At 39.9% G+C, this 27,316-nt stretch overlaps 3 protein-coding genes and 1 long non-coding RNA gene across 4 annotated transcripts; all 4 read right to left on the bottom strand.

Moving 5' to 3' along the window:
• Window positions 1-5,569, bottom strand: nepro (nucleolus and neural progenitor protein). Its single transcript, XM_036541012.1, has 9 exons — window positions 5,468-5,569; window positions 4,525-4,679; window positions 4,144-4,232; window positions 3,647-3,775; window positions 3,224-3,301; window positions 2,596-2,957; window positions 1,920-1,981; window positions 1,001-1,254; window positions 1-666 (listed from the first exon to the last, which is right to left on the bottom strand). The coding sequence occupies exons 1-9, from the start codon at window positions 5,550-5,552 to the stop codon at window positions 321-323; spliced, it is 1,560 nt and encodes a 519-aa protein (XP_036396905.1). The 5' UTR covers window positions 5,553-5,569; the 3' UTR covers window positions 1-320.
• Window positions 5,570-6,201: 632 nt separating this feature from the next.
• tex30 (testis expressed 30) lies at window positions 6,202-8,713 on the bottom strand. Its single transcript, XM_036541355.1, has 5 exons — window positions 8,633-8,713; window positions 8,170-8,406; window positions 7,907-7,958; window positions 7,223-7,434; window positions 6,202-6,553 (listed from the first exon to the last, which is right to left on the bottom strand). The coding sequence occupies exons 1-5, from the start codon at window positions 8,648-8,650 to the stop codon at window positions 6,395-6,397; spliced, it is 678 nt and encodes a 225-aa protein (XP_036397248.1). The 5' UTR covers window positions 8,651-8,713; the 3' UTR covers window positions 6,202-6,394.
• Window positions 8,714-16,484: 7,771 nt separating this feature from the next.
• On the bottom strand, window positions 16,485-22,858 carry LOC118785883 (interleukin-18 receptor accessory protein-like; the record flags this gene model as incomplete). Its single annotated transcript, XM_036540830.1, has 9 exons — window positions 16,485-16,870; window positions 18,091-18,261; window positions 19,803-19,943; window positions 20,264-20,418; window positions 20,855-20,981; window positions 21,095-21,163; window positions 21,476-21,647; window positions 22,202-22,370; window positions 22,680-22,858. Coding segments are annotated over 9 exons (1,569 nt in total), but the record flags the coding sequence as incomplete, so codon positions are not given.
• LOC118785430 lies at window positions 22,859-25,809 on the bottom strand. The gene is made up of 3 exons (XR_005005291.1): window positions 25,607-25,809; window positions 23,129-23,256; window positions 22,859-22,938 (listed from the first exon to the last, which is right to left on the bottom strand). It is a non-coding gene; the product is annotated as an uncharacterized LOC118785430 (long non-coding RNA).
• Between the last annotated feature and the right edge of the window lie 1,507 nt (window positions 25,810-27,316).

The raw sequence follows: 27,316 nt of genomic DNA, 5'->3' as shown, positions 1-27,316 counted from the left end.
GTGGAGACACTTGGCGCGTTCAAGAGTGTCCCCTGTTCATCCTAAGTGCAAGCAACTCCAACTGACCAAAACGGATCACTTTTCATCATAGGTACTGATTGATGTGCTTCACAGTCAGTCCAAGAAAAGGTTTCAGCAAACATCAGGAAAAGTGCGTGGAGATTAATGTAAGAGTAGCCTGTTTCATCACAAATTCATTTTTCTGCATTCAGGAATGCTCCGTAAAAAACTAAAAACAATCATTGATATTTTCTCACACGCCTTTTATTGCACTGTCTCATGTCAGAAAGGCTTCATGTAAGCACTTGAGGCTGCGGAGATCAGAACCCGATGGAGGCGAAAATATCGTCAATGTCATCCCCATTTGTCATAGTGAGATTCAGGGTGTGACTTCTGCCATTCCTCTCAGTATTCTTGCTGGTTACACTATCCTGTCCCCCTGTCACCCTCTCAGGGGAGCCCTCCTTCTCCACTGTCAGGGTCTGGTTATTCCTGCCCTTTCTGGCACGTCTACAGGTCCGTCTCCGGCTTTTACTGAACGGTGTCCTGCGATACGCGTTCCTCCAGGCGGCATAAAGAGACGAGCATCGTCTGGTCCTGCAACCTCCGTTGAGGAAAAGGGCTCCAGAGATCTCCTTTCTCAAGGCCTTCAGCTTCTTGCTGACCCTGGAAAGAAGTGCAGATAAAAAAAAAAAGTAAAGAAAAAAGTAAAGAAAAACATATTTAAATAAACTAAGTCCCCTCAAAAGGAATAAAACTTGTGATTACAAGTTGACCTTTTTCACAACAATTAATTACATATTTTACAAGTCATAATGGGATTTATTTATTTGCTGCAAAAACAATGCAATATGAACAAATTAGCTATAATGTGCAATAAATAAAATGTCACACACAAACAGAAAAATTCCAAAAAAATTCCAATTACTCCTTACTAATCTTAATCATTTACTTCCTCCTATTTTGTGCAGGGGTTAAAGGTGTAATCCAGTAGTTGTACCTGAACCCTTGTGATTCCAGGCACTTTATCCTTTGGCACTTGAGGTGGAGAAGCCGCAGACGCCCACTCTCCCTGCGCAGTCTCCTGCCTTTGCACCAGCCGATCATCTGTGTCAGATGCGCCGCCATGTCACTGAAGGAGGACACTGCTTCCACCTGCTTCAAGAATCTATTCTTCTCACCAATCACGGCCACTTCCTTTGAGGAAGACCTCCTTTTGGGCATTTCTGGCACTGAAGATACTCCACAAACAACCTGTATTGGGAGACAGAAAAACAAAGTGTATATATATATAGCGTATTCCATAGTGCACATGAATTTGTTGCACAAGTGTTCAGGACAATGGCTGATTCTTAAAAACAGAGTTTTAGACAAAGAAGGATGAAATGGAAGTTTATTTTTTAAAAAATATCTTACATAACTGTGAAGTATACTCAGCTAAATTCTTCAAACATGAAACAAAATATGTTTTATGTGATTGGTGTTTTATACAATCATTTGTTAAATAAAACCAAAATAATATGACTCATTATTCTGTTATTAGTACTTATATGGCACAGTGAAAATTTCTGGTGGTGTCTGAACTACAAAGCTGCCTAGTTCATGTCCTTAGCTAAATTTAAAAGTAAAGCCATAGTTTGTTGTTCATTATTTTTGGATGAATCCATTCTCATTGGCAGTGGGGTGCCTATTATTATTTGTTTTCATGACGTTTTCACCTTCTTTGCTCTTCATTGAATCTTTAGGTAGTATACAATGTAGAATTTTTTAAATGCATTTCTCCCACTGGTCTAAAAACTCAAGAAGGCAGCATTTTTCATCTGCCTTCTTGACATTCCAGTAAAGGGCGTAGCTTTTTTTTCTCAAAATATTTTACATGCCAAGTGCCTTTGGTAATTAGTTGGAGGACTAATACAAACCTGACTAGTGTTTCCATATGGTCTTTTAAGCATGGCCTTCATATCCAATCCACAGAAATGATCTATGGACAAGAGAAAACAAGTGATATCTCAGGATTATGGAAAAATTAAGGGTCGATCTTTTCTATGCACCAAAACAGATAAACGGATTCCATTGTTAAATAGGGCCGTGGGTGGGGTTCGGTGTACATTTTAGGACTTCCTCAATCTGGTACTTTTGCCTTGGACCAGCTACAGAATAACATCCATGCTTTTCCACATAGCACATGTCTCCTACTCCTGAGAGAGGTGTTGCGAATGCAATGCGGTACAGCTGAGACCGGTATTGGCAGAGGAACGAGACTGAGAATGTACTAGAATATACACTTTACAGGAGACACAGGTGGAAGCCAACACACCTTCCACAGTTATTCACTTAACAAACTAAACACAACACCTGTTAGTGTATGTGCAGTATATATAGTAACACTGAAATATATAAAAAGTAATCCCATACTTGAAAAGATGTTTTGGCTAAATTACATTAATGGGGGATGACAGACACTATTCACTCTCTTATGGATTGCAGGTCATGGACTTTTGGAGCCCCAGCATTTGGAAACTGATCAAAAGAACTAGGTATAATTGGAACAGAACGGAAACAGAGCGAAGATAGAGGACGAAAGAGCAGTCTTACCCATAACTCCTGGGTGCCTCTGCAGAACTGCACTCCCCAGGTCTACCTTTTCGGTCTTCTTGCCTAACGTCTCCATCTGCGTGTGCTTCCTACTCGCCCCTCTCCTCCCTGCCGCCTCTCTGAACAACCTGCTCAGCAGTGTGGGCCTGAACATTCCCTTGACTTTGGCTGAGGCTCTGACCCAGTGCGGCTCCTTTTCCCCCAGGTCCGTGTATGTTGGCCCTAGGAACGCTGGCAGGTCAGTGGGGAGGGCAAAGTCTGTCAGGAAGGGCATTGGCTGTGTCTGTGACACCTCCTGCAGGAATGGCAGCATCTTCTCGTACAAAGGGACCAGGTTCCTCAGTATACCCTTGGAAAAGACCCTGCACAGACAAGTCAATTCAAAATGGTTGAAGACATCATTACAGCAGAACCGTAAAGATACAACTCAGTTAAAATTGTACATACCACCGCATCTGCTGGCAAAATATTTCTTGACAATGAGTAAAATTTGAGAAAAGAAAGACCAGGGTATTTTCTCTATAGCACATCTGTACTAACCTTGTATCACTTGTACAAATGATGCAGCGAGCGAGTGAGGAAATTAAGAATGGGTAAATTTTTGGGCTGCAGGTGGCGCACCACTCACCATAGGCGACTGAGCATGCTGGTCAGCACAACATTCAATACAACAAACTCTCCCCAGTGAAGATGCTGTCCTGTCAGACTGTAGGGTGGAGTCAAGGCCTTCCATTCTAACATTTGCATTGACAGACATCTGTACACATTTAAAGCTGCTCATACTGAACATGCCATCACAATGGTGTTGGTACAAATACATTCTATAAGTACCTAAAGTTTTGTATATGATGCACAAGACATTTATCTTCCATACTTCCCACACAATTAATTTCTAATAAACTCTAAGTGTACCTTGTTCATATGAAAAATAGCTTCTAACTAGTAGCATTAAAAGTTTTACCACTCAGATTTCATAGACGGGCCAATATAAGTCTGACATTTCTCTTTGTCCAAACTGATGATCGAGCAGCAGGCCCTGCCAGAAGGATACAGGAAGGCCTGAGAACAGCGCTGTGTCAGACACAGCATCAGCTTACAGGCCCCCAGCACTTTGAGACACAGCCATTCCAACATGGGCTGGCTGGGGACCTCACAGTGGCCTGTCTGCTTTCCCAGCACCCTGTACAAACAGGAACATGAGTGAGGATCAATTCAATTATAAACATAACATTATATGTAGTTATTTGCTTAACAGACAAACTTTGTCTACGGTAAACCTGCATAGCAGGTCACTTTATACAGATACGCATTTGCTGAATCAGGATAATGTATCTTGCTCAAGAGTACAACAGCACTGTCCTGGTTATAGGCCTTGTTATTTAACTACAGAGATTCAAACACAAATATCAGTTAAAGCTATGTTAAGCATGTAACTGTTCATCTGCAGTGCACTACAAATGTGTGTAATTCCTTTTGAGGCACAGGTAACAACTTGTCATGACCATGACAAGCAAGAAAAGACATTAGATGACTGCAATGCTAAAGTACCTTTGTGCCTTTTTGGGACACATCTCCTTGAGGTCCTTTAAGGCAACATCCAACTTCATTTCCTTCAGCCGGTTTATGCATTGCTCAACCTGGAAAAAAAAAAATGCAATACAAACAACAATCCACTATTCTAGCCTTCAGACTTACATTATGTAACTGGAGGTGTCTGGATTTTGGTTGTCTGCTTTTATGTATTTATTTACACAGGTAAGCACGTAAATAGAGTACAGTAGTGTAAAATCAATAGAGTGGAAACCGCAACTCGAGCAAAATAGAGCTAAAGTTAAATAAACAAAGACCAATATCTGTTACTGAGTTTACGCTGAGACACCCTTCAAATATATTGCAAATAGTTAACAAAGCTCAACAGACTCTCCTCACCTGTTTGATGGCCCGGAAAGGTGCGTGTTGCCTGAGGCTGTTATTTAAAACATATAGTATCGCGTACAGAACGCGGATCTCCGTCTGTAGGGTTTTACTGTGCAGTAACTTCAAGACTTTGTCGGACTCTTTCAGGAGGCATGTTATGTTCTTGTCTATAGGTAAAAACAGCATTAAACAACATTAAACAACCATAAAACACCAAATTATAAGGACATTCAAAAAGGAGGGCCAGGAGCGCCCCAGACGTACGATAAGGTTGCTCTACTCCGATACACCATAGCATCCCGAAGCGCAATTATGAGAAAAGGTATTACAAAAATTGTTTTAAGATGGCCACGTCTCTGTATTACAATTCAATATTCAACATGAACACTTTTCCTACTGGGTTGTCCACACAGTTGTCAGCCATTGTTACATTTTGCATTCTGATGCCCGTTTTATGTCCCCAACTTCTTGATTTTAAATTTTCCTTGTCCCAAGTATGCCAATCCTCACGGAGACGTGAGCATAGTAGAGGGATATTGTCCAGTGCATGGATCATTTAACAGAAACTATATTTCACAAGAGCTAACGTTGGCTTTATGTAGTTATCACGACGACCCACATAAAATATCAAAAGCCTAACTACATCATATACTAGCTCCCTATCCAACATAACTCTAGCTAATGTATTACATAACGTTTGTTTACGTCGCTAAATGTGGTGTATTTATACACAACTGTATTACTGTGTCGGGATACCAAGCTTGCTTGTGTACTGACAGCCCAGCATACTGGGCAGCTTGCTATCTTAGCGTAGCTGCCATGTGAACGTACTGACATACCCACGTGGGCAACACAACACAAGCAGAGTCAACACTGTTTAGGCAGCCAGTTAGACACTAGCCAGTGTGTATAAAACGCTAAATGTCTCAGTTATATAGGTCTGCACGTCACTTACCTGAAGAGTTATTAAACGGAATACGGATTGAAGAAATTGCACCAGGTGGGGAAATGTTTATTCTATTCCACGGTTCGGGGTCCATGTTTTCCAGACACAATCGATAGCCGGAAGCAGCGATTAAACACGGACATACGTCACAATTTCCTTTAAAGGTACAGTCAAGAATACGCTGTTTTTGTCACTTACAATATTTGTTTGCCCTCCCAGCGCGAAACGTTAGCCTATTATATTTTACTCATATTTATCACCGACTGAGGTGTTGTCATAAAGAGCAGGGCTCCAAAAGTTGCCGTGCCATTCCCCGCTGAGACATGCTATTGCACACTTGGGCTTCAACCCAGAACTGCATATGGATAGCATGGAAGAATTGGAACCTATCTCAGTTAAGCAACTAAATGTATTTTTTTTTTTATTAAAAAAGGTGCATTTGGTTGGATGTAGCTATGCTCTGGTGTTTGGTGTTTGCACATTTACTGAGTACAGACAAGTATTAACTTTATTCCCTGAATCAGAAGTGACAGACATGTACAACAGGCGATGAAGACAAAATAAAAGAACATCCTGCGAAATACACAATAGACTCAAATGCTATGAAAATGTATTTTAAAAATGTATGAATGACCTATCAGTCTGCACTATGGCTGCCATGGCTATCTATTAAACATTTATATAATACATTTATATGTAAATTATATATTTTTAAAGCATGTTAACTTAACATTCTGAGCTAAACAGCCTTGTTCCTAAGTAGAAACTGCCATATTCGTGTTTCCTAAATGATTACATTATAAGAGGGCTTTTTTTTTCTTTTCACTTTTCCCAGCACAAGCAGTTGAAACACAGTGACAGATGATCCTATGTTGGCTTTGTAATTTAGAAACAGACTGGTAACCACGGTCCTCAAGCCCAGTACAGTGAAGGGTGTCAAATGTGATCCAAAATCCAGGTGGTGACACAAGAGTTCACTTCCTCCAGGACGGCTTCTTCAGGCCTTCCTTTCACTTCTAACCCATGGCATCCCCCTTCTACCCAGTGAACAGTAGTTGGAGCTTTCATCTGCTTTCTTACATCTTCAAGGAGATCCTAAGCAGAGAAAAAAGACAAATATTTTTAGCTTGTCAGACCCTACACACCAACCAGACTACTGTGCTCAGCTTCTTCAGGAAGCTCGGCTGTCTCTCTTCTTTTAACCCTGCATCCCAGTTACATCCTCCGTTTCTGCCCCTGTGTTGTGGAACAAGGCTCCTGTTGTGGTCCCAACAGCAGAGACACTGGCCATCTTCTATTGCAGACTACAGACCCATCTCTTAAGGCTACACCTCAGCCCCCCTACCGAAGCGTGATCTTTTGTTCCTCTTATGTGTAATTATATGAGTATGTGGAAATGTATGTGGAAAGGAACATGTTAGCATTGTGTTTGAAATGGTGCAGTCCCTCTTTCATATACATTTGTTGAACATACATGTTCTGGGCAAGCACTTGTGATTTCAGCACTATCTTTGGCACTGGCGCTTTTTCATATGTGGTTAGTGGTGTCCTGTTTGTACAACTTCTCATGCCACTTTATTAGATGCGCTTTGTAAGTCACTCTGAATAAGAACATTCCTTAAATGTCAAAAATGCAATGTAAGCATTGCCCATGTCTTCTCAGTACCAAATGACGAGAGCCTGGTTTTGTTGCTGTCATTGGGTGAGAGTGAGGCCTAGTTTCCCTTCCCATTCCTGCAGGCCTGGCCTGCTCACTGTCCTCACCTTAGGACACATGTCGTCAGCAGTGCCCGAGACAAACAGCACAGGTGTTTGCGTCAGCCCCATGAGGTCCTCAGTGCGCTTGTGGTAGGCGTGTGCCTGTCCAGGAGGGTGCAGCGGAAAGGACAGACAGATCAGGCCCTGCACGGCATCCTCTGCCCTCTCGGTCAGCTGTTTCACCACGGCCGCAGCAGCCCGAGAGCCCATCGAGCGGCCTGAGTAACCAGAGAGATGCATAAAACACCACACCCACAGCAGTGATCCTTCACAAAGCCCGTCTCAAACCATCGGTCACTACATGATCTGTGTAGTGTGGGACACTAATTGCACTGGGCACTGCATTACCATAGTACTACAAATTATATTTTATCCTATCTTCTGTGATATCATGTACATTCACCATGCAGAACAAGCTACTGCAGAATAATACAATTGGCTTTCTTACCAATAATACACAAAATAAGCAACCAGGGGTGGTGTATGACCATAAACATACATAAATATAAATAAAGGCTGTAGGGTTATTGTGTTTCCTACAGAGTTTGGCATGCAGTTGTTTATGATCACGTTTTTTCATATGGATAGAGACAGCATATTTTCAACAACTAAGACCACTAACAAATGGCAAGGCATACATGTAATAACTGCATTGCACCTGGCGTGCAAGTTGTAAATGTGTTTGCTTACCACCGAGGAAAATATGCTTTAGGGTGAACTTCTTTAGGTTTTGCAAATATTCCTACAAATAAAAATATGCTTTAATATTATGTAAGGCATATCAAAACGATAAACAATTGTCATTTGTCATATCATTTATAAATGTGTTATACTGTTAACTAGAATTCTTCCAATACATGTCAAGAGCAAAGACAACATTAGGTTAACAATAATACCTGCTGGTAACTTTATTTGCACACAAGTGTGAACTGTATGCAATATAAATATCTTACCACGACGGCATTATACGCCTTTACTCTGTAGACAAGGTTTAGACCTTTACACGTGAAGCGCAAACAGAGCAGACCAGTCGTAGCGAGAACACCTGCGAGGGACACCAGATGCCTGAAATTCATGTCTCCCCCAGCTCCGTGTGTGAGAACAACTGCAGTTCGTACATCCTTCACTTTGGCTGGGATGCTTAAGATGGCATCTAGGTGTTTGGATCCGAGAGGAATTTTAATGTTGTCCTACAAATAAATGCATTAATTAGCAACGAAGTATAAAACAATCAACTACTCCATCAATGTGAGTCAGGTTTACCTATACAATTAGGTAGCTAACGAGCTAGCTTGCTAAGGTGCGACCTCACTAGATGTAGAGAGCTAGCTACAGCTACATTTTTGATACAGGTGCTGTTACTCTCATATGCATGTGCATATGTTTTCATATTCGATTCATATTACATTATTTTACCTCGTGGAACGCATCCATTTACATCAAGATCCAAATCAGTATTATGGGAGGGCAAAACAAACTTATCAAAGCATTTTCGAGTTGGATGAATAATGTCTAACAGAAAAAAACTCTGGAATTTCTCTCTGCGTATCGCCATCTAGCGATAAGGAGTTGAATTGTCAGTTCACCTTGCAAGTGCATGGTGAATTGGGCAAAACTTGTTAAACTGTCCTAGATCAAGTGATCAGGTAAACCCATGCTTCTGCATTGCTTTATCCATGTTTCCACACTCTCAGACATTCACTTCGATGACTGACAATTCATCTGGCAGATGCACAAAATTAAGTCCAAAACAATAAAACGTTTTGCATAGAACAAAGTCCTCTTTCCTTTCAGGTCTGATAGTAAGAAATAAAGCTCTATGACTTGATTGTGCTGTATGTGCTTTAGTGGTTTATAACAAAACTGATAAGTCAAGGTTAAGGTTTTTTATGAACTATAAAACAAACTCGACACGTACTCACATCTCTGCGTGGTTGGTCTGGTCGATCCTCTCTGAACTGCATAAATCTGTAGTGATGATGCTGGAACACTCACACAAACTGGAACAGACTTGTCCAAATCCTACCATTTAGTGAGGCTATAAAGTCATAAAAACAGTCTAATGTGTGTCTTTTCTGTATGCCTGCCACAAATGCATGCATTGTGCTAAAAACTTAAAATACACATGAGACTTTGACACTTAGGTCATGTAATAACAACCAGTATAGACATACAGAATCCTGAACTGTTGAAGACATTTGGCAAAAAAACTAACATTTTTTATACAGATACTACTATTTGTAAAATGTCTTATACAATGCAAAAATCAAATAAATATTTTAAACACTTTCTTAAAGCAAAGTTGTCATGCCAGATGGGTCATGTGAAACATAATAATTTTATGACAAAGTGACATGGAGACCTGCCAGACAAAAGGCATCCTTGGCTGGTAAAAGAACAGTAATACAATAAATGTTAGTTGTAGTGACAACATATTGGAGAGATGTAATTTCTCAGTGTTACGTAAGTCATACATTAAAAGAAAAGCAATATAAATGTTACATAGTATCATAAAACATTCTTCAGCTGGTGGTATAGAGCCATATTGTATCAAGGCTTTGGTGAGTAATCATATATTATCTCAAAGGCAATAGACCACTTCCAGCAACAAAGTACACAGCTGCAGTCTTAGGAGGTGCAGCATCTCTAGGAACCCATTATCCCGAATATGTAATCCATTCTATCATTAAGAACTCCGGTCCAAAATGCTTTAGGGTAGAGTTCCACTGTCCAACGTTTGCACTTCTTCTGGACAGTGAACTGTAATCAGTCACTCCTCTGACTAATAACACAATGTACATGAATGACTTGCTGTTTATACTCAGTACATTAAAAAACTGTAAAATGGTATCATATTATGACATTGCTAACAATGAAAATCATATGTATGTGTGAGTGAATGTGTGTGCATGCATATATCACTACGGTCTTGTTTTCAAAATGACATTTCTACAGGTTTCTACCCCATCAACCCCCCCCCCCCCCACGCAGACACCCCCAAAATCCCAAAACACCCACACATTTATGATCAAAAGCTAGTTTAAGTAGGAAAGGGGGTGTAAGTATTAATGTTTGACACTGCTTATGAGAGGAAATAAAGCACTGCGGTGGTGTGTCAATGCTGAAAGCCACAGTGTCACTTTGGAGATGACAGCAGAAGGCTGTGGCTGCTCTACATGACTCCCTGTGAACTTGGAGACCTCAGGTAAGGCCAGACTAGGGGAAAGAGCTGAGAGAGAGCACCCTGAGGACTTCTTTCTTTCCCTTTAGTAACCCGGAGCACTTTGAGAGACTGAGTTCTGCGTGCTCACCCTCGACAAAGGAGGGATTAACACTCAAACTGAATGTTTCAATTACTGTAAGAACTAAGCACTGTTTGGCAGCTCAGTGTGCAGTCTGAAGAATGACTACTCGTTTGACTCATTTCCTCAAACACTACATTTTATTTAAAAAATTTGTTATATAATTCTGCAGGCTCATTTTATCAATCTAGTGTAGTGCAAAAAATGTACATGTTTTTGTAAATATAATGTAATGATTTGTAAATGTTACGAGATGCATAAATAAAATGCGCTGCTGATTCTCTTTGCATGTGCTGTTTACATATTGATTTGTGATATTCTGCACAACAGAAGCTGATGAAAGTCCATAGAGGTTTTTGTCATCAGGTGCCTGTATTGCATGTCACATGGCACTGCTTGCACCAGAAATGATTGCAATGATTCTTTTTTAAGAATGCAATGTGCACTGTAGCTTATTTGTCATCTGAAAGATAAAGAAAAGATGTTACACATGTGGAAAATTTTCCAGAGGTGATCAAAGACAGACAATGTTATCTATGGTCAGAACAGTTGTTCCCTGTCTGCTACCATTTACAACCCAACCCAGCGCACAGTGTGTCTATACAAGGGCTGATACTAGCTTCTTGCCTTCAGCCAGCCATAACTGGCACAAACAAATGATGTTATTGTGCACCTCCTTGTAACAATACAATGGGCACATGACCACTAGAGTGCTGCATTTGATGATTGATTGATGATGAATATTGTCATGATTAGGACGCATACTGATCAATAGGAACAATGGGTGAGAACAAACTGTTTTTGCAGTTGGAACATACAGTTATATACTGCTCTTCAAAATGTAATAAACCTGAAGGATCTTCAGCTGGCAGAGGGAACTGCCCAGTACACATAGGAATTTGTGTTCACATACAGCTTGAAGCATAAATCAGCATAAATCAGCCTTAACATCACAGTGACAAGTGACAAGGAGAGAACCATCATTCCAACATTTGACCCATGAAACCTTTGATCAAGTGACTAAGGTTGAGGCTGAAAAAGTAAATCATACAGCATCGAGTAATCTACTTTTGCCTTTAGAGTCCCTTGCTTTATTAAGGCCCTCTTTCACAGAGATTTATTACAAAAAAGTTGGAAAATAAGTGGGATTATTGTTATAATTGAACTGGATTTATGGTTCAGAGCACTGGAGGCCTATTTGAAGCACTTTGTGTCCACTGGACACAGGTAAATTTAATAGCAATTCCATTTACCTGGTCCATATTTGTAATGCTGAGCAGAGATCTGATGGGTATCTGGATTGCATCTGGTGTGACTTGCCTGTCAATTGAGTCTGTAGCCATCAGCTGTAAAGGCGGATGCAAGCTAAACTGTCATCTGTGCTAAATTGTCCAAAGAAAATTTTGTTGTTAGTTGTTTTGTTAAGTTGCATAATTTACTCTATTAGCAGCGGCTTTTGTTTGCACAGTAGTGTGATGGGTGATCCAGCAGTGTTCATTTTATGTTATCAAGAGGCAAAAGCAACATGTAGTGAGACAGATCTGCTACACGTCCAGGACTGTACACCAAAGCGAGAGTGGAAGGTCACACACTGTAAAGCACTGTAAGGTGTAAATTCTGAATGCTCGCCATCTGCTCTTTGCCCTTGAAGGAATCTTATAAATATGAAAGTAGAGGTGGAATGATAACATACATGCACTAGATTTGAAAAGAATAACTGTAGGGGGATAGTTATTGCATCGCTTCTCATGAAAAAGACATAAAAAAAGAATGAAGTCTCAGATTGTTCTTCAAACTTTAATCCAATTTTCATATTTTTAAATTTCATCTTGCCTTTTTACACAAATAATTGCATATATATGTAAAATAAACATTTACATTGATTGTTTCTGTTTTAGTAAAATTTTCCACTGCACTAATTAATGCTGTGTGAAACAATACCTTTAAGAGTCTGAAATAGTAACAGAATATCTGAAATATGTTTGCAAACTGCTTGTTGGCTACAGCAAATCTCCTCACCTACCAAATAATGTGAGAGTTAACAGTGATATCGTAAGTATGACATGAGATTTTAAAGATATTGCATTATAGCTTTCATCCATGAGAATGAAAACTGACACATATTACAAACAGTTTGCCTTTCAAAAAGACAAGGAAATTTGGACACATTTCATCATATTTTGTTCTTATACTTCAACTCTTTCATCCTTTTTCAGCTCTATCATCTTCATTTACACTGCCCTCTTGGTTTCTTATCCTCCCATAAAAGCTTACCAGAACAACACAGATTGAACAACACCTTTGGGGGTCAAATGTAACTGAATCTAAAAAAAGTACATTTATAAATATGCCCAAAGGAAACACACTCACACTGCACAAGTCAGTTGGCTCTCAACAAAGCAGATTGCAATGTTGTCTTTTATGGTAAAGGGCAAACATTCACCTGAGAAGGGCTAAGATAAAATGACACATAGTTGTCTCAAGGTTATGCTTGCCCAGACATACTGAAAGTTGCTCATTGTAAGAATAGACATTATTTTTCTTTACAGAATATCTGGTAACTTTCCAACCTTTGACCAAGCAACTTATCACACTCTTTACGCCTATAATGCTACAGCAGAGAAATAATAATTCACATTACAGAAGCTACAGAAATGGTTGTCTATTCCTAACAAATCTACCTGCTTTTAATTTCATACAGGTGTTTTTCATCACAGGAGGCACCTGGTTTAGTATTTTGAAACACAGAGAAATAAGTATTATTATGCATGCAACAATGGCAAGAAAAAGAGAAGCAGCACAAGAAAACTGAGCTAAGAACACACTCCCCATAACAACTGCAGAGATCTGAGTGACCTGTGGTTCTGAATCGTTTACCTAAAGGCAATGATGTGAAATCACATACAAATACAATTCCTTTCACTCAAGGATCTAAAAGCCATTTACATTGTGGGATATGACTCAGCTCACTCATCCCTTTGTTGACATCCTGTTTTGTAATATCACTCCAGTTACCTCTTACAAAGCACATCACTCACGTGCACTGTTGTAATAAGTTAATGTTAACTTTGGCTTTAACTTTAACTTTGGCTGGACCCCCTGGCTATTACAAGACATGTTTTATCACCCACGTGATAATGAATCTTCACCACGGCTCAAAAATACTAAGAAATGGAGGGGCATTGCCTTGGAGACAACAAAACAGAAACTTAACCCATGTGAATTGTTAACTTTTTTTTAAATTGATAACTTTTAAGGCATAGTAGATAAGGATGTGTTACTGAAAGTGTTGCTCGTTAGATTTGTTGCTATCATAATAGGATATCTATGTAAATCTATGGAAACATACAAAAACATAATAAAGCATCATTTCAGACATGAGATATTGAAACCAAAGGTGTATGTGGTTGATTAAGATACAGATACAGCTCATACTGTATCTTTTTCTGAGAGAGCTTATGATAATGAGAGATTAATCTGACTAGCAGCCAGATGCATACAGGGAGGTATTAATGTGGCAGTGAGTAAAAAAGGTGGGATTGCTTTAAAAAAACCTGTATAACAAAACAGAGGAAACGCAATCTATAATCATAAAAACAAGATATCAAGTATTCCTTTCCCAGCTGTTGTCTGCGTGGCAAAATGTGTGAGTATTTAGAAGTACAATTTTGGATGGAGTTACACCTGGAAATAATGGATGCAATGCCTCCAGGGTTTCCTCTTATTAGAAGCCTAATCACCCAGTTTACATGTCCATCTGGCATCTCACATCTGAATCTCACTATTCCAGTCACACATATCCCTTTAGACAGAGATACCTGCACTGAGCAGCTTGGGTTTCCACCACACCATGACTGCAAGCTTGTTCTGGAGGGGAGCTCATTTGTTGAATTATGATCAATAATTTTTAGCATGTATTCTATAATAGAGAACCAGTAAAATACACCCTTTAATGAGGCAGTCAACTGCTTAGCATCATGCAGGGATTTTGAGACCAATAAATCATCATTGATATCACAGTGCCACCTATAGGACATACTGAGTAGGTACATGAAGAAGAAAAGAAAAAAATATCTTTTTTTCCCAGCACTCGACAGTGTTTGAGTCTCAAAACAAGTACTATTTGAGTACTATTTGATGTACCTTTCCTCTCTAGGAAAACCTCCTAGGAAAACAGAACTTGTAAGGTAAGTATGAAAGTTCTTGGCCTATAATATTTTATCCATGCTCCACAAGAAACTTTTTTTATATACATATTTACACACTTTCAGAACATTCTACAATATATAGTATTAAAAATACACATGAAACTGTGACAAGTTTTTATGTTTGGCTAATCACTTGTTAGGAGATAAAGTACATGACATTTTTATTGGTAATTTATAAACATATATTTCCCTATATAGAAATATAGGAACCAAAGTCATGTCTTCTTGTTTTAATGCCTTTCAGTGTGTATGTGTATAGCAGGCACCAGACAATGCCACGTTATGCTAAAATATTTGCTACATTTCTCATGCAACCACCCAAACTCCCCATATGTGATTTTTTGGTGTTACCTTTTTTATACAACATATATGCTATTTTTTCTATTGTAAATGATCAAAGTTAATTGTAGAATTATATGTCACAATGGTGCATTTGAACAGCTTATCCAGGTGCTCAACCTAGGGCTCACATTGGTATACATGGATAAATCCCTCATACTGATGTTGTTTTGTGGAACCCCCTGGCTTACTGCATTTTAATTTGTCTGTTATTTCAGTGCTTTACACTTATGACAGTGGAGTGCATTCACTCCCCCCTACAAAGGTCATACATATTGGAAACAGAATGCCATGCTATTCTAGGACTGGCTCTACATAGGATTTCTCTGCATCCAGGCATAAGCCAGAGCTTTGATGAGAAACTAGCCCTTGACATGCATTGGCACATGCTGCACAGTGTCAGAAATCAACTGTGATGCCATTATTGTGGCTGGAGCCCACCTATATCACTGTGACATAGTTAGAAACAGCACTGACTGAGTACCTGGCAAACAGCATGACAAAATGCTCTTGTGGGTTAATCTGAAAGCAGATGGCTATAATTGTGGGGCTGGGATATGATGTCTCCCCTGGAGATCAAGCCCATTTATTTTCTGACACAGACACAGAGCTCATATTTCCTGTTGTTTACCATGCAGTGTTACATCATTACACTGAAAGCATTACAGTTTTGCACACTGCCGCATTATCTGCCCTTCGTTTTTGATGTGTAACACAGATGCATTGCTATCACTGACTGTGCTGTCTGTCATTTGGACACATTCCTTAAAATGCCTCTGTCCACTGGTAACAGCTCATAATCTGGAAAAAAAAACAAAATTCAGAAGCACCCACAAAATATATTCAAGAAACCTCTCTGGGTTACTGGTTTACTTTTCTGAAATGCAGTAGCCTTCTTAAAGTATAGCAATGGGGATTTTGTTGTCACTTACTATACACTTATTTGTAATAGTGGCTTTGCACGTATGACAAATATGATTCTTGTCTGTGATTGCACAATTCAGGCACATCGGTCAGACGCTTGAAATTACAGCAAAGTGAAAGGTAGGAAATTTTGACAATACAAAAGGATCGTGGAAACTGATCCATAAATTATTTCACGTGAACATGAACACACACACACACACACACACACCAGAGCTGGGGTCAATTCTATTTATGTTTAATGAATTCAGGGAATTAATTAAAATTCAATTAATGAAACGAAAATCACATATCATTTTCTATCAAGATTTAAATGAATTTATCTTCAATTAATTCACTGAATTGACCTAAATTAAATGGAATTAAACCCTGAGTCACACACACACACACACACACAACTTTATAAATAAAAATAAATAACACCTAGTTAAACTGTACATAACCAGCAACACATTGTTTCACATTCATAAAACTGGTGGATTTGACACCACACAACTAGCTAATATCAAGTCTGCTTGCAGGGCTCTCCCCTCCTCCCAGGCAGCTCTCTGTCCTGACAGAATGCGGTTGTAGAGGAAAGACCGGCATGGCCATCTTGAGGGATTTCCAGAATCTGGAGTCAGAGCGTGCTGCTTCGCTGGAGCTCCAGCGGATGGCAGGCAGGACCCTGAGTGCTCGCCTCACCGTGGGCGGAAGGGAATCCAGCCGCGCCGGAGGGCTGGTGCCCCAGATGAGGATGAGCCTCAGCTGTCTGTCCTCTCTGAGGGCCTTCAGGCTGGTCTCCAGCTCGAAGAGGCTCTCACTGCGCAGGTAGCAGGCGCTCAGCACACATATGACCCTCCTGCTCCGCTGGATGGACCACAGCACATCCTCGGTGTAGGCTGCAACACAAGTCACATGCCACATTTACATTTACATTTACTCATGTGGCAGACACTTTTATTCAAAGCAACTTACAAGTGAGGTGGAGTACAACACAAGCAAGAGCCATACAAGTCACAATATTAGAAGAGCTGCATGACCAAATTTAAATAGTTGGCCAGAGAAGGTATAAACTAGCTGGTAGAAACACAAGTGCATTAAACCAAGAGGAAAGCAGAGTGTAGGACATAAGAAATTGATGTAGGTGGTAGTGGTTCAGGTGATCAGGTGAGTGCTGAAGAGCTGTGTTTTCAAATGTTTCTTAAAAATAGTGAGGGATTTGGCAGAGCAGATGAAGTGTGGAAGGTCATTACACCATTGAGGGACAATGGCAAAGAAAGTTCTGGATAGTGAGAAAGTTCTGAATAGTGACACCAGCACGTCTTACTGCTGCTGGCCTGGATACGTGCATGTGAGTAGGCCCAAAATACCAATGATTTAATCACAGCCTTACTATTACTCATAATTTCCTACTCCAGTGGGTGTAAATTGAATATTATGAGTTATTCACCTCTACTGCTCCTAGTCAGAATGAATGAGAATATAGTATGTATTCCCTCATATAAGAAAGAGCTTCTGTACTCCACACAGCCCCCTTGGAGGTTCCTAAAGTACAACCATGAACATATACTGAGCATAAAAACATATCACTCATATTTGTACAAATTCACAAACTACTTCAACACGAGGTTTCCCATTTAAGTAGGACTGTGCATTATTACATGCTGCCTGACCATGAACAGTCCAGACGATGGCAGACTTCATGGCATGAAGATCCTGTTCTCTTGTTAGGCAAGGCATGTTTTTTTTTTTCTAATTTTCTAGATGTGACGCCCAATAAGCTAAATCACCCGATCACCCAAAGATCCAGTTACTGCTCGAGTGGTGTTGTGCTTATGCAATGGTCAAAGCTACATGAAAATAACACAGTCAGCCACAAATCACCAGCTCTAATCCGAGTTGTCAATTGTTAATAGTGTCACTTGTCAATTGTCAACTGTCAACAATGCGTGAAAGGAACATACATGCATAAAATAGAGTGAAGAAGCAACTTTCTTTTCTTTGGGTGCACTGACAGTGGTTTCTTCTTTGTTATCATTGCAATTGGGAGTAAAAGCATGTGTTCCACTTGGCATTGTAACCACATATAAGGGGACAGCTATGTCAGGGTAGGACTCACCCCCTCCAGGGACCAGGTCTCTCTGTAGCAGACACAGCCTGTAGCCACACTGCTGCTCCAATACTTTAGGCAGGTGGTGCAGTCCTAGCTCCTCTCCTGTCAGAGTACTATCCTCTTCTTCAGAGGATGAGGTGCTCACACATGACACAAAGGCATCATATTCCTTCCCCACTACAAAAATAATAATAATAAATAACCAAGAAGGGAAAGGTCTTTCACTAAAACATCACACCTGTGGACTTTTGCATTTTAGTAAGTTTGTTGCTCAGAAATCACCACAATGTCATCAGCGCAAATGATTTTAAATGGATCACATCCTGTTCTGAGCCTTACGCCAGATATGGCTGTGAGAATTTATCGGAGTGGCAGCTTTGCACTAATGGGTGAATAATGACTCAGCTGAAGTCGCTCAGGATCTGTTGAAATGCGTTGAAATAGCTTTAAAAGCTTATGAGGCAAATCTGGAGTGCCTGTACATGCAGCAAGGCTGTTCTTCCATTTGACCTTTTACACAACTTTTATATCACATGTACGTTTTGCTGATTGTTTTTCTGAAGCTGTAAACTGACCAAATTCCATAAAGTGCAGATTTTTAAAAGCAGTGTTCACATAAGGAATTGCATCAAGTAAAAAAATAAAGTCTGGTGTTCCAGACCATTTAAGGAGATTTGAACTAATCAATACAAGGTTAGGCAGGTAAGATTAAAGAATAAGCCAATGCTGCTCATATTCTGATTCTTACACAGTTCTGAGTGACTCTTGAACTTTGATCTCTCATTACTCGTTTTAATGTACTACTTCAGTATTATCTATGCAGCTTGATCTGGCATTTTTTTATTGTGGTCAGGATGTGTATAGAGATATGCAGCAGCACTTCCAGTTAATGGGCTGTAGGGGAAATTACCCTACTTAACTGAAAGAGATAATGGAGCTCCTTTCCGCTACTCTGTGGAAAACAAACTGTTCAGTAACGTGCGACTAGTTTAAAGACTCAGATAGTCTTGGTATTTGCAAATGACCAGGGGCTCTCTTGAAAACATTACATTACATTATTGTCATTTAGCAGACACACTTATCCAAAGTGACTTACATGGGTTACAGTGTTTTTCATGTTATCCATTTATATATGGATATTTACTGAATCAGTTCTGGGTTAAGTACCTTACCCAAGGGCACAGCAGCAGTGTTCCAATGGGGAGTCAAATTATCAACCTTTCAGTTACATGCCCTGCTCCTTACCACTACGCCACACTGCTGTTTTTTACTTAGCACACAGCTACAAATACATTTCCAACCCAGTGTTTTAGAGGATATATGTGCAAATACAGAATTTACACTCCATTCAGGTCTGATGGTCACTCTTTCATTGTAACTTCTTAATAGTAAGAAAGAACCATGTACTGTGTTTATTCAGTCGTTTGCGCTCAGAAATAATATACAGAATATTAAGTGCAAAAAATATAACTTACACTTAAAGCAAATGACAGTGACATTTACTGTGGTAATTATGAGCATGAGAAGACAATTGGCAATTACTTATTCTAAATTAGTATTCAGTAGGCATCCTGTCTACCAGCAACCAAAACTCACCTCCCATAATGAGGTCTGCGGTTCAGCTTGATACTTGAAAACCCACAAACTCAAAGGTTTGATTGCATTCAGCCCTTTTCTTAGAGTCACATTTATCAGTGACAGTAGGAGTGATATCTCACCTGTGGTTGTTTCTGTGAGTGGAAGGTATGTTCTGTACAGAAGGTAGATCTCTAGCCAGTAAAGTCGTACCAAGACACTGAACCCAGTTATGACCAGCATCATCACAATGGGTCCTGTAATGACCAGAATGAGTCTGGCTGCTGAAACAGAACCAACATGGAGCAGGATTAGCATGTGCCTCATTCTTTCCTTGAGTCAGAACACAGAGGAAAGGAAAACTGGATGTGAAATGTTTTCTTTTCACAAGCCTTTTGCCCTGTACATCTTGAGTTATTGGACCATTGAAGAGCGACATGAGAAAGTTTTTGAAGCCCCAGATGGGACACTAACCCTGCAGCAAGGCATAGCCACTAACATTTGCTGGTAGATGTATAAATAAGTAATGCACAATTCACCCTGGTCAAGAAGAGGTATGTTTTCATTAGCAGATAATCTGTTTTTATTTATTCGACCACAGCACCTTCAGGCCTTCTCCTCAGACTAACGGTGACACTGGCGTTGCCCTTAGAGTTCTGTGCCCAACAGATGAAGGTGGCCCCCAGGTGCTTCTGGGTCACCTGCTGAATTTGTGCATTTTGATTGATCGTCTGCTCCCAGATGCTCCTCTCCACCTGCCTGGGGCCATGAAACCAAATGATCAATTAAAAACATTTCTGAAATATATTGTGGAATGTGGCATCACTAGATATGCATGCATGCTGGCACACACACGTACACAAAATACACAATTCAACCACCTCTGAATGATTTAAGATTTAAACATCTGGGTCACTGAATGATAACTGTGAGCTGTGAGTCATGTACTTGTTCATCATGATTGCTTTTATCTAATTATTGACAAAAAAATATTTTCCTCTGAATGCTTCAAATATAGAGAGTGTCGAACCTTAATATTTTTAAAGCAATGGTATTAACCTTGGTAATACACAGCAATTACAAAACACAGCTGCAATTTCAGAGCAAGATTATGTCTTTGTTGTAATGTTACAGAAAACAAAATGAATATGTTGTGTACTAGCAGGGAGGGGGCTAATTTGGTAATGAAACTTACTGGGGACTGTCCATCTCCAGCAACTGCAGACCTTGATTGTCATGGTAATTCACCAGCCATGTAATCGACAAATTGAAGTTCCTCTCGACAGCGGACTGCACTTTGCAAGTTAACGTGTGAGGTTTTCCTGTGAGGAGAGATAGGACAAAAATGTGACACAAACAATGTGAGATTGTAGACATTCTGCGTGTGTACTGAATGGTACACCGCTGAATAATGCACAGTACCAGAATACTTTACCTAGGTCTACTTCCTCTGTCTGATTATTCTTGGGACTGATAATGTAAGGCAGGTTCACATTGGCCGGTGCTGTCAAGGTAAAATGTGTGGATTTATGTTAGAAATGAATAGCCTTTTACAGCCTTACTAAACATGCACACACAACACCTAATTTTAGATAAACCTCTGAGACGTAATGCTATACTACTGTCTTCATACAGTCATAGAAAATGTGATGCCCCTCTCAGCTAATAACTGATTTTATGTCATTATCTGCTGTTTGATTGCTGTGACTGCTCCCCAAAAACCCTGGCTGTGTCACCTACAAACTTGTTTGAGCAGAGCTCTGAATTTGTGAAACTCAGATGCAATTAGGACAAAGGAAGACATTGCGTCTCTTACGTATCACTGTGACCCTCACTGTCCTTCTTACTGTCCAGGTGATTCCGTCCACATGGTCATGATCGCAGGTGAAGTTTGCACTGTCCTTCTCATAGACTGTGTGCAAAATGATCTGTGTGGCCCGCAGTGTCAGATCGCGGAAACTCATCAGTTCCCCGGCAGATTTGTCATTCTGGAGCAAGCAGAGGTAAAAACGTTGCAGCACTATTCACATATCTGGAGCCTAAATAACTATAAAGCTGTCATGTTGTATAAATGATGTAATATACTTCATAGACGTGGTTACTGACAGCACATGTTATGCAGTGTAGAAAGTAGATTGCCGTGCAGAGAGAAGCAGAATGGAAAGAAAAGAGGTGGATGTTATGTGTGTTGTGGAAATAGCATCTTATTTAAAAAAAGCTGGAATGAGGGAGCTCTGTAGTACTGTGAAATGCAAAATTACAGAAATCATAACCATGCATACGATGGCAATGTAGAATAGCAGTTATGAGCTAGGCTCATAACTGAAAGGTTGCTGGTTTGATTCCCCACTGAGGTACTACTGCTGTATGTGCCCTTGGGCAAGGTACTTAACCCACAACTGCCTCAGTAAACCATCCAGCTGTATAAATGGATCACATGTAAAAACCTATGTTATTTGCTCTCGATAAGAGTGGCTGCTAAATGGTAAATAATGTAAAGTTAAAATGATTACTGCACCTTCATCTCTGATGGGCAGCTCACCTTGTACCATCTGATGGCTGAATTTTGAGTTGAAGTGTTGCAGGTCACCCCAGGACAGGTTATGTTACCCCCTTCTCCCAGAACCAGCGTCACCTCACTGTCTCCATAGTCCCTGCAACCCATCTCATTCCTTTGCATTAAATCCACCAGGAAGTGTATTGTCCTCTCCCTGGACAGGAATAGGACAACCAACGTCATATTTTCAGCAGACACAACATCTTTAGAACACTTCTGTGAAGTTGCAGCTAAAGGAGACTGTCACTACAATGTTACTCAAATATTGTCTGCATTTGGCACCTGGATTGCTAAAAACTTACATTTAAGGGTATTTATATGATTTGAATACCAACATGATACAACAGGGGCATAATGGAAATAAAATATGAGCATGCAGTTTGCTTCTATTTCAGGGTACTAAAATATGGTACCAGGTAAATGTACTAAAATATAAGTGGAAAACCTTCAAAAATTTACCAACCCATTCCAACAGGAATAATTTCCAGAGTGTCTTTCTGCAATCTTCGGGAACCACAGTGAGTTCCCCAGTTTCATGACACTATCATCTTCTTCTCCTGGAACATTTCTTTTTGTCTCCCCTTCATGCTTGAACCACAGAATGTTCTCCGAGCTCTTAGATTTGTCGAAGAGACGGTTCTGATATGGGGAATCACACTGCATTACAAAGCGCTCCCCTTCCAAAGCTTTATATCCATATGTTCCAGAGGCAGAGCAGAGACCTGCATTTGTGATGAGACACAAGCGAAGGCAAAATCTGTCAGCATTTCCTAAACAAGTTAGGCAAAATCACTGTACTGTTTGTAGAACTCTGTGGCCAGCATAACTAGCACATATGAAAGTTGACATTAAAAGATGCACATATGCAACACAGGGAGAGACAGAGAGAGAGAAAGAGAATTTAAAAAGTACCTTTGAATTGACAAAGCCATTTCTGAAGAGAAAGAGTGATTAGCAGAACAGTTAGAGTCTGCCCAAAGAGCATTTCCTGCACACCATGTAGCTGCTGTGTTCCAGGCTTAAAGCAGGTCTCAGGATGCCTGGATGACATACACGGTAGAAAAAGGTGAGATAAATGTTTTCTTTGAAGAAACTGCAACAAAACATTTTGACCTGGATATAGGTTTCATAGGCCTACAAGAAAAGTACATCGCTTCATCTGCAGAGTTTCTGATTTGTCAAAAAACGGTTTACTCAAAGAGGATATGACATGCTGTCCTCAGTGGTTTCCTGAATTGCAACAGACAAATGGAGGGCTGGGGGGGGGGGCTTGTGAAGTTTCCCCTGAAAGTGTTAGAAAGCACTATTCTTTTCTGGTTGCGTTTTCTTTTTTCTCTTTTCTTTCTCATACCCGCAGTATTCCAGATGTGCTTTAGATTATGATGCTTATGAAAAGTAACATTTTTCACTGTCTCAATGCAGGCCAGATTGGAGCAAATGGCAGAAAGTGAAATAATCTGAGCCATCATGCATGCCTACTTTTTTTGAAAAGGGGTGATTATTACAGACCCAAATAAATAATTATTAATACAATATTTCTTTTCATATTTTCATGATTTTTTTCATATTTACTTTCCAAAACAATATCACAATTGCACAACATTCCAAAAGAAAGGTACAGAGCATTCAGTTAAATTATACACATCAGCCACATGTAGTGATCAGAAAATTCTAGGACAGAAGCATTCCTGTACTAACACTAACTAAACACACTACTTCTGACAACCAGACAATTCATTCAAAAGAATAATTTTGTGCTCATGCCCATGTAATATAGCATACATTCAAGTACAATGAGGCATAATAAGCTAGAATAGGCATCAAAAATTTGAAAAATGAATGTGAATCTTGTACAACTATTTTGAGAAAAATATTTGTACAAGAATACAACAAATATACAGTTTAGATAAAATACTTGGATGGCAAATGATATGGTAGAAAAGGAAACATGCTTTCTGCCAATGAAAAGGCAACTTTCTTGAATCATAAGATGGCAACAGTATGACGAATGAAGGGGACTCAGTTGTAATGTCAGTAGGTAAGGCACCTATGAGTTTTTAATGAGTAAACATAATAAGCATGAAATTATCCTGTATGGATGCATTTTTGTATAAATGGAGTGCATTGTGATACATTTGGAAAATGTGAATGTAATGTAAATGTAAATGTAAATAAAAATCTCAAGAGCACCATCCATATAATGATGTTCCAGACCACGTGCTCCACTCCAGTCACAGTAATTTACGCACATTCTATATCTTAATCTAATCTCAGTCTTGTGGGTTTGGCAATGATGCAGGTGACCAATCAGTATCACATTATGACATTGATTTTGATCTCACTGATTTCCCCCTGATTTTTGAAGTGAGGGTGCCTCAAACTTTAGCTGTTTAGCTCTCTGTTTTGTCATGGTAATCAGTTATGTGCTGCTGCCTTCTTTTTTAGTCTGCCATTCAGAATAACATGAACTAGTTTATTAGAACATGACACTGCGAATGCGACTTCCTTGCAATTGATACTCGTGATTACTACTGCCAATTGAAAGGTATACTTGGTTTATACATTAGGTGTGACTTACCATTAGGTTATGTTATACATAGCTTATAGAGTATGGCCATTCCTAAAAGTAGTTATATTTTCAATTTGTTACAGTGAACTAACTATAACTGATACAGAAATGGAGAGACAAGTATGAGATAATCGCTTGTGGTAACAAGATTATTCTGCAAAGCAAGATTATTCTGCAAAGCAACAGCATACAAAGGCAATGCATGTAACCACATTCTAAGCCTAACTTGTATTTATGGCACTTGTTGCTTTTTAGACCGCACTTGCTTCAAAAGAAGCTGGCATGTTTGTGACAATGTCAGCCGGTAAATTCTGCCTTAAAGGTATGTTTAATTCCTTTTAAACCTTATTTTAATATGCTTCGTTGTTAATGTAACTGTTAGTCGCAGAGTTTATGAGGATACAAATATCTCTATCACCTAATACTCTGCATTCAGCTACTTTTCATTTACACTTGACTTCAGCATCTAGCCCAGACTCCCTCTTCCTTCTCACGGTTGTCACCAGCTGGCACTGGATTTGATACTGCCAGCAAACAGCAGGTAGCTCCTAATAAATACATGCTCAATAGCAAACACATCTGACTCAGAGACTACATCAAACACTGGCTAAAATGTAGAATTGGTGTATTATTTTCAACCTATAGTCCTGCTTTACTCAACCCCAATCCTCCTGGCATTACCCATTGAAATATCTAATGCAAAACAACGGGCCTTAATATCATTCAATGGTGAGGAAGAGGATGTTTGCCTATGGGACACTTTAATGTGAATTCTGAAATAGAGAATATAATAAGTATATTTTATAAATTCCATTACTTACACTTCTGCTGTTCCCTTTTCTGCTGTTTGTACAGTCTGGGAGGCCTCGTCAAAGTGTTGTGGACTTCATAGTCTGAAGTGGAGAGAAAGCTCCTCTCTGAGGCCTGTTTATTGTGGAAGGGTGATTTGCTTAAAATGTCATTTGATGCAGCTCACCTCAGGGTGTGGAAAGGATCTTTCTGGTAACTAACTGAAGAACACCCACCTTGGTTTGGCACTCAGAAGCAACTCTGCAGCACAACCAGTGGGGAGGGACTTCAAACAGAATTTCACGCAATCATTGTGGCCTGCCAACGGAAACTGTGACCTATATGTTTGAGTAAGTGTGACTTCTCGTTAAACAACAAAATCGCATTCCACAGAGAAAAGATGATGGCCAAGTGTAACATTTAGCAGAGGAAGTTTCATCACTGTCATCCGTGTGAGGAGCAGCTTCACACGTATGTGCACAGACTTGCATGCACTCACACACAACCTCTTGCTCACACCATACAGCCATAAAATAGAGTAGATGTGGCATCTGACAAATGAAAATAATGTGAACAGTGCCTTGAATTTTGAAAACACTTGTCATCAGTAAAAATGGCCACGTACTACAATTTATTTCAATAGGTATTAACCATTATTTTGTCAAACTGATACATTTTGGAAGCAGAATAATAAGTAAAAAACAATATGAATGTTACAAACAAAAACAGTGTGATGTAACATACAACTTCTCAAACTAAAGAAAGTGGAGAATAAAACAGAGCAGGGTGCCATAAACCGCAGCTACATGACAGTGAAATGCACATTAACGGTTAGAAGGAAAAGGCTGCAGGCTGCTCAAGAGCTCACATGCAAAAGGCATGTTTTGAATTGTGGTGCTGCAGCTGGTGTGGGTGCTATAAAGAGGGCCTCCACCCTGTCCATGATGTGTAGGAGACAGAGACGGTCCCCTGCAAATATATTACAGTGATCCTCTGCAGGCCCTCCTGTCATATGGACGCAAACACATACTACATACTGGTATGGTTTTTCCAGTTTCTCCAGGACGTTACCATCAGCACTTGGGAGGAGTTGGCTCACTTAACCTGAAACGCTTGGCATGGTTGGCCTTAACATGCAAGGGACACTTCAGCAAGGCCATCTCACTCTTCCACATGTGTAGCTACTAGGAATTTTATCCCCTTGAGAGTTGTAGTGGAGAAGTTTATCTGTGCTAAAGAGACACACAAAGAAATGGCAATAGGGCGGGATTCCGCTGAGCGATTTGCTCTTTGAATGTGAATAACGCTCACATTCATCACTTTAAGAATCGGCAATTGATATAACAGTGAATTGCATTTGATGAGGAAAATGACTCCTTTAAATCTATATAGCGCATTTCAAGGGTCACAACCAATAATTAGACTAAGTGTAGGAGTGGGTTAGAAACTGACCTCAATCACCATCAGCTTGTCACCTGGGGTATGCGTGGGAACTGTTTTGTGCCAGATGGCTAATAATAACCACTGTAATAACCAATGACTCAGTTTAGTAAACCATCATAGGGTAGGGACATTGACTGTCTGCTTGGTCCAGGTGATGACTTCCCCCTACTGACCCACTGAAAGCACTTCTTACAGCAAGTAATTCTTCCAAGGAAGTCTCCTGCCAAAACACTAAGCAGGTCAAGTCCTGTTTTGCTTCAGTCATTTAGCAAGAGAAGGCCACGTGCTGGTATGGCTGC

This window comes from Megalops cyprinoides, chromosome 11 (assembly GCF_013368585.1).
Source record: "Megalops cyprinoides isolate fMegCyp1 chromosome 11, fMegCyp1.pri, whole genome shotgun sequence".
Taxonomy (NCBI): domain Eukaryota; kingdom Metazoa; phylum Chordata; class Actinopteri; order Elopiformes; family Megalopidae; genus Megalops; species Megalops cyprinoides.
The sequence above is the reverse complement of the archived record's forward strand: the minus strand, read 5'-3'. Positions and strand labels throughout refer to the sequence as shown.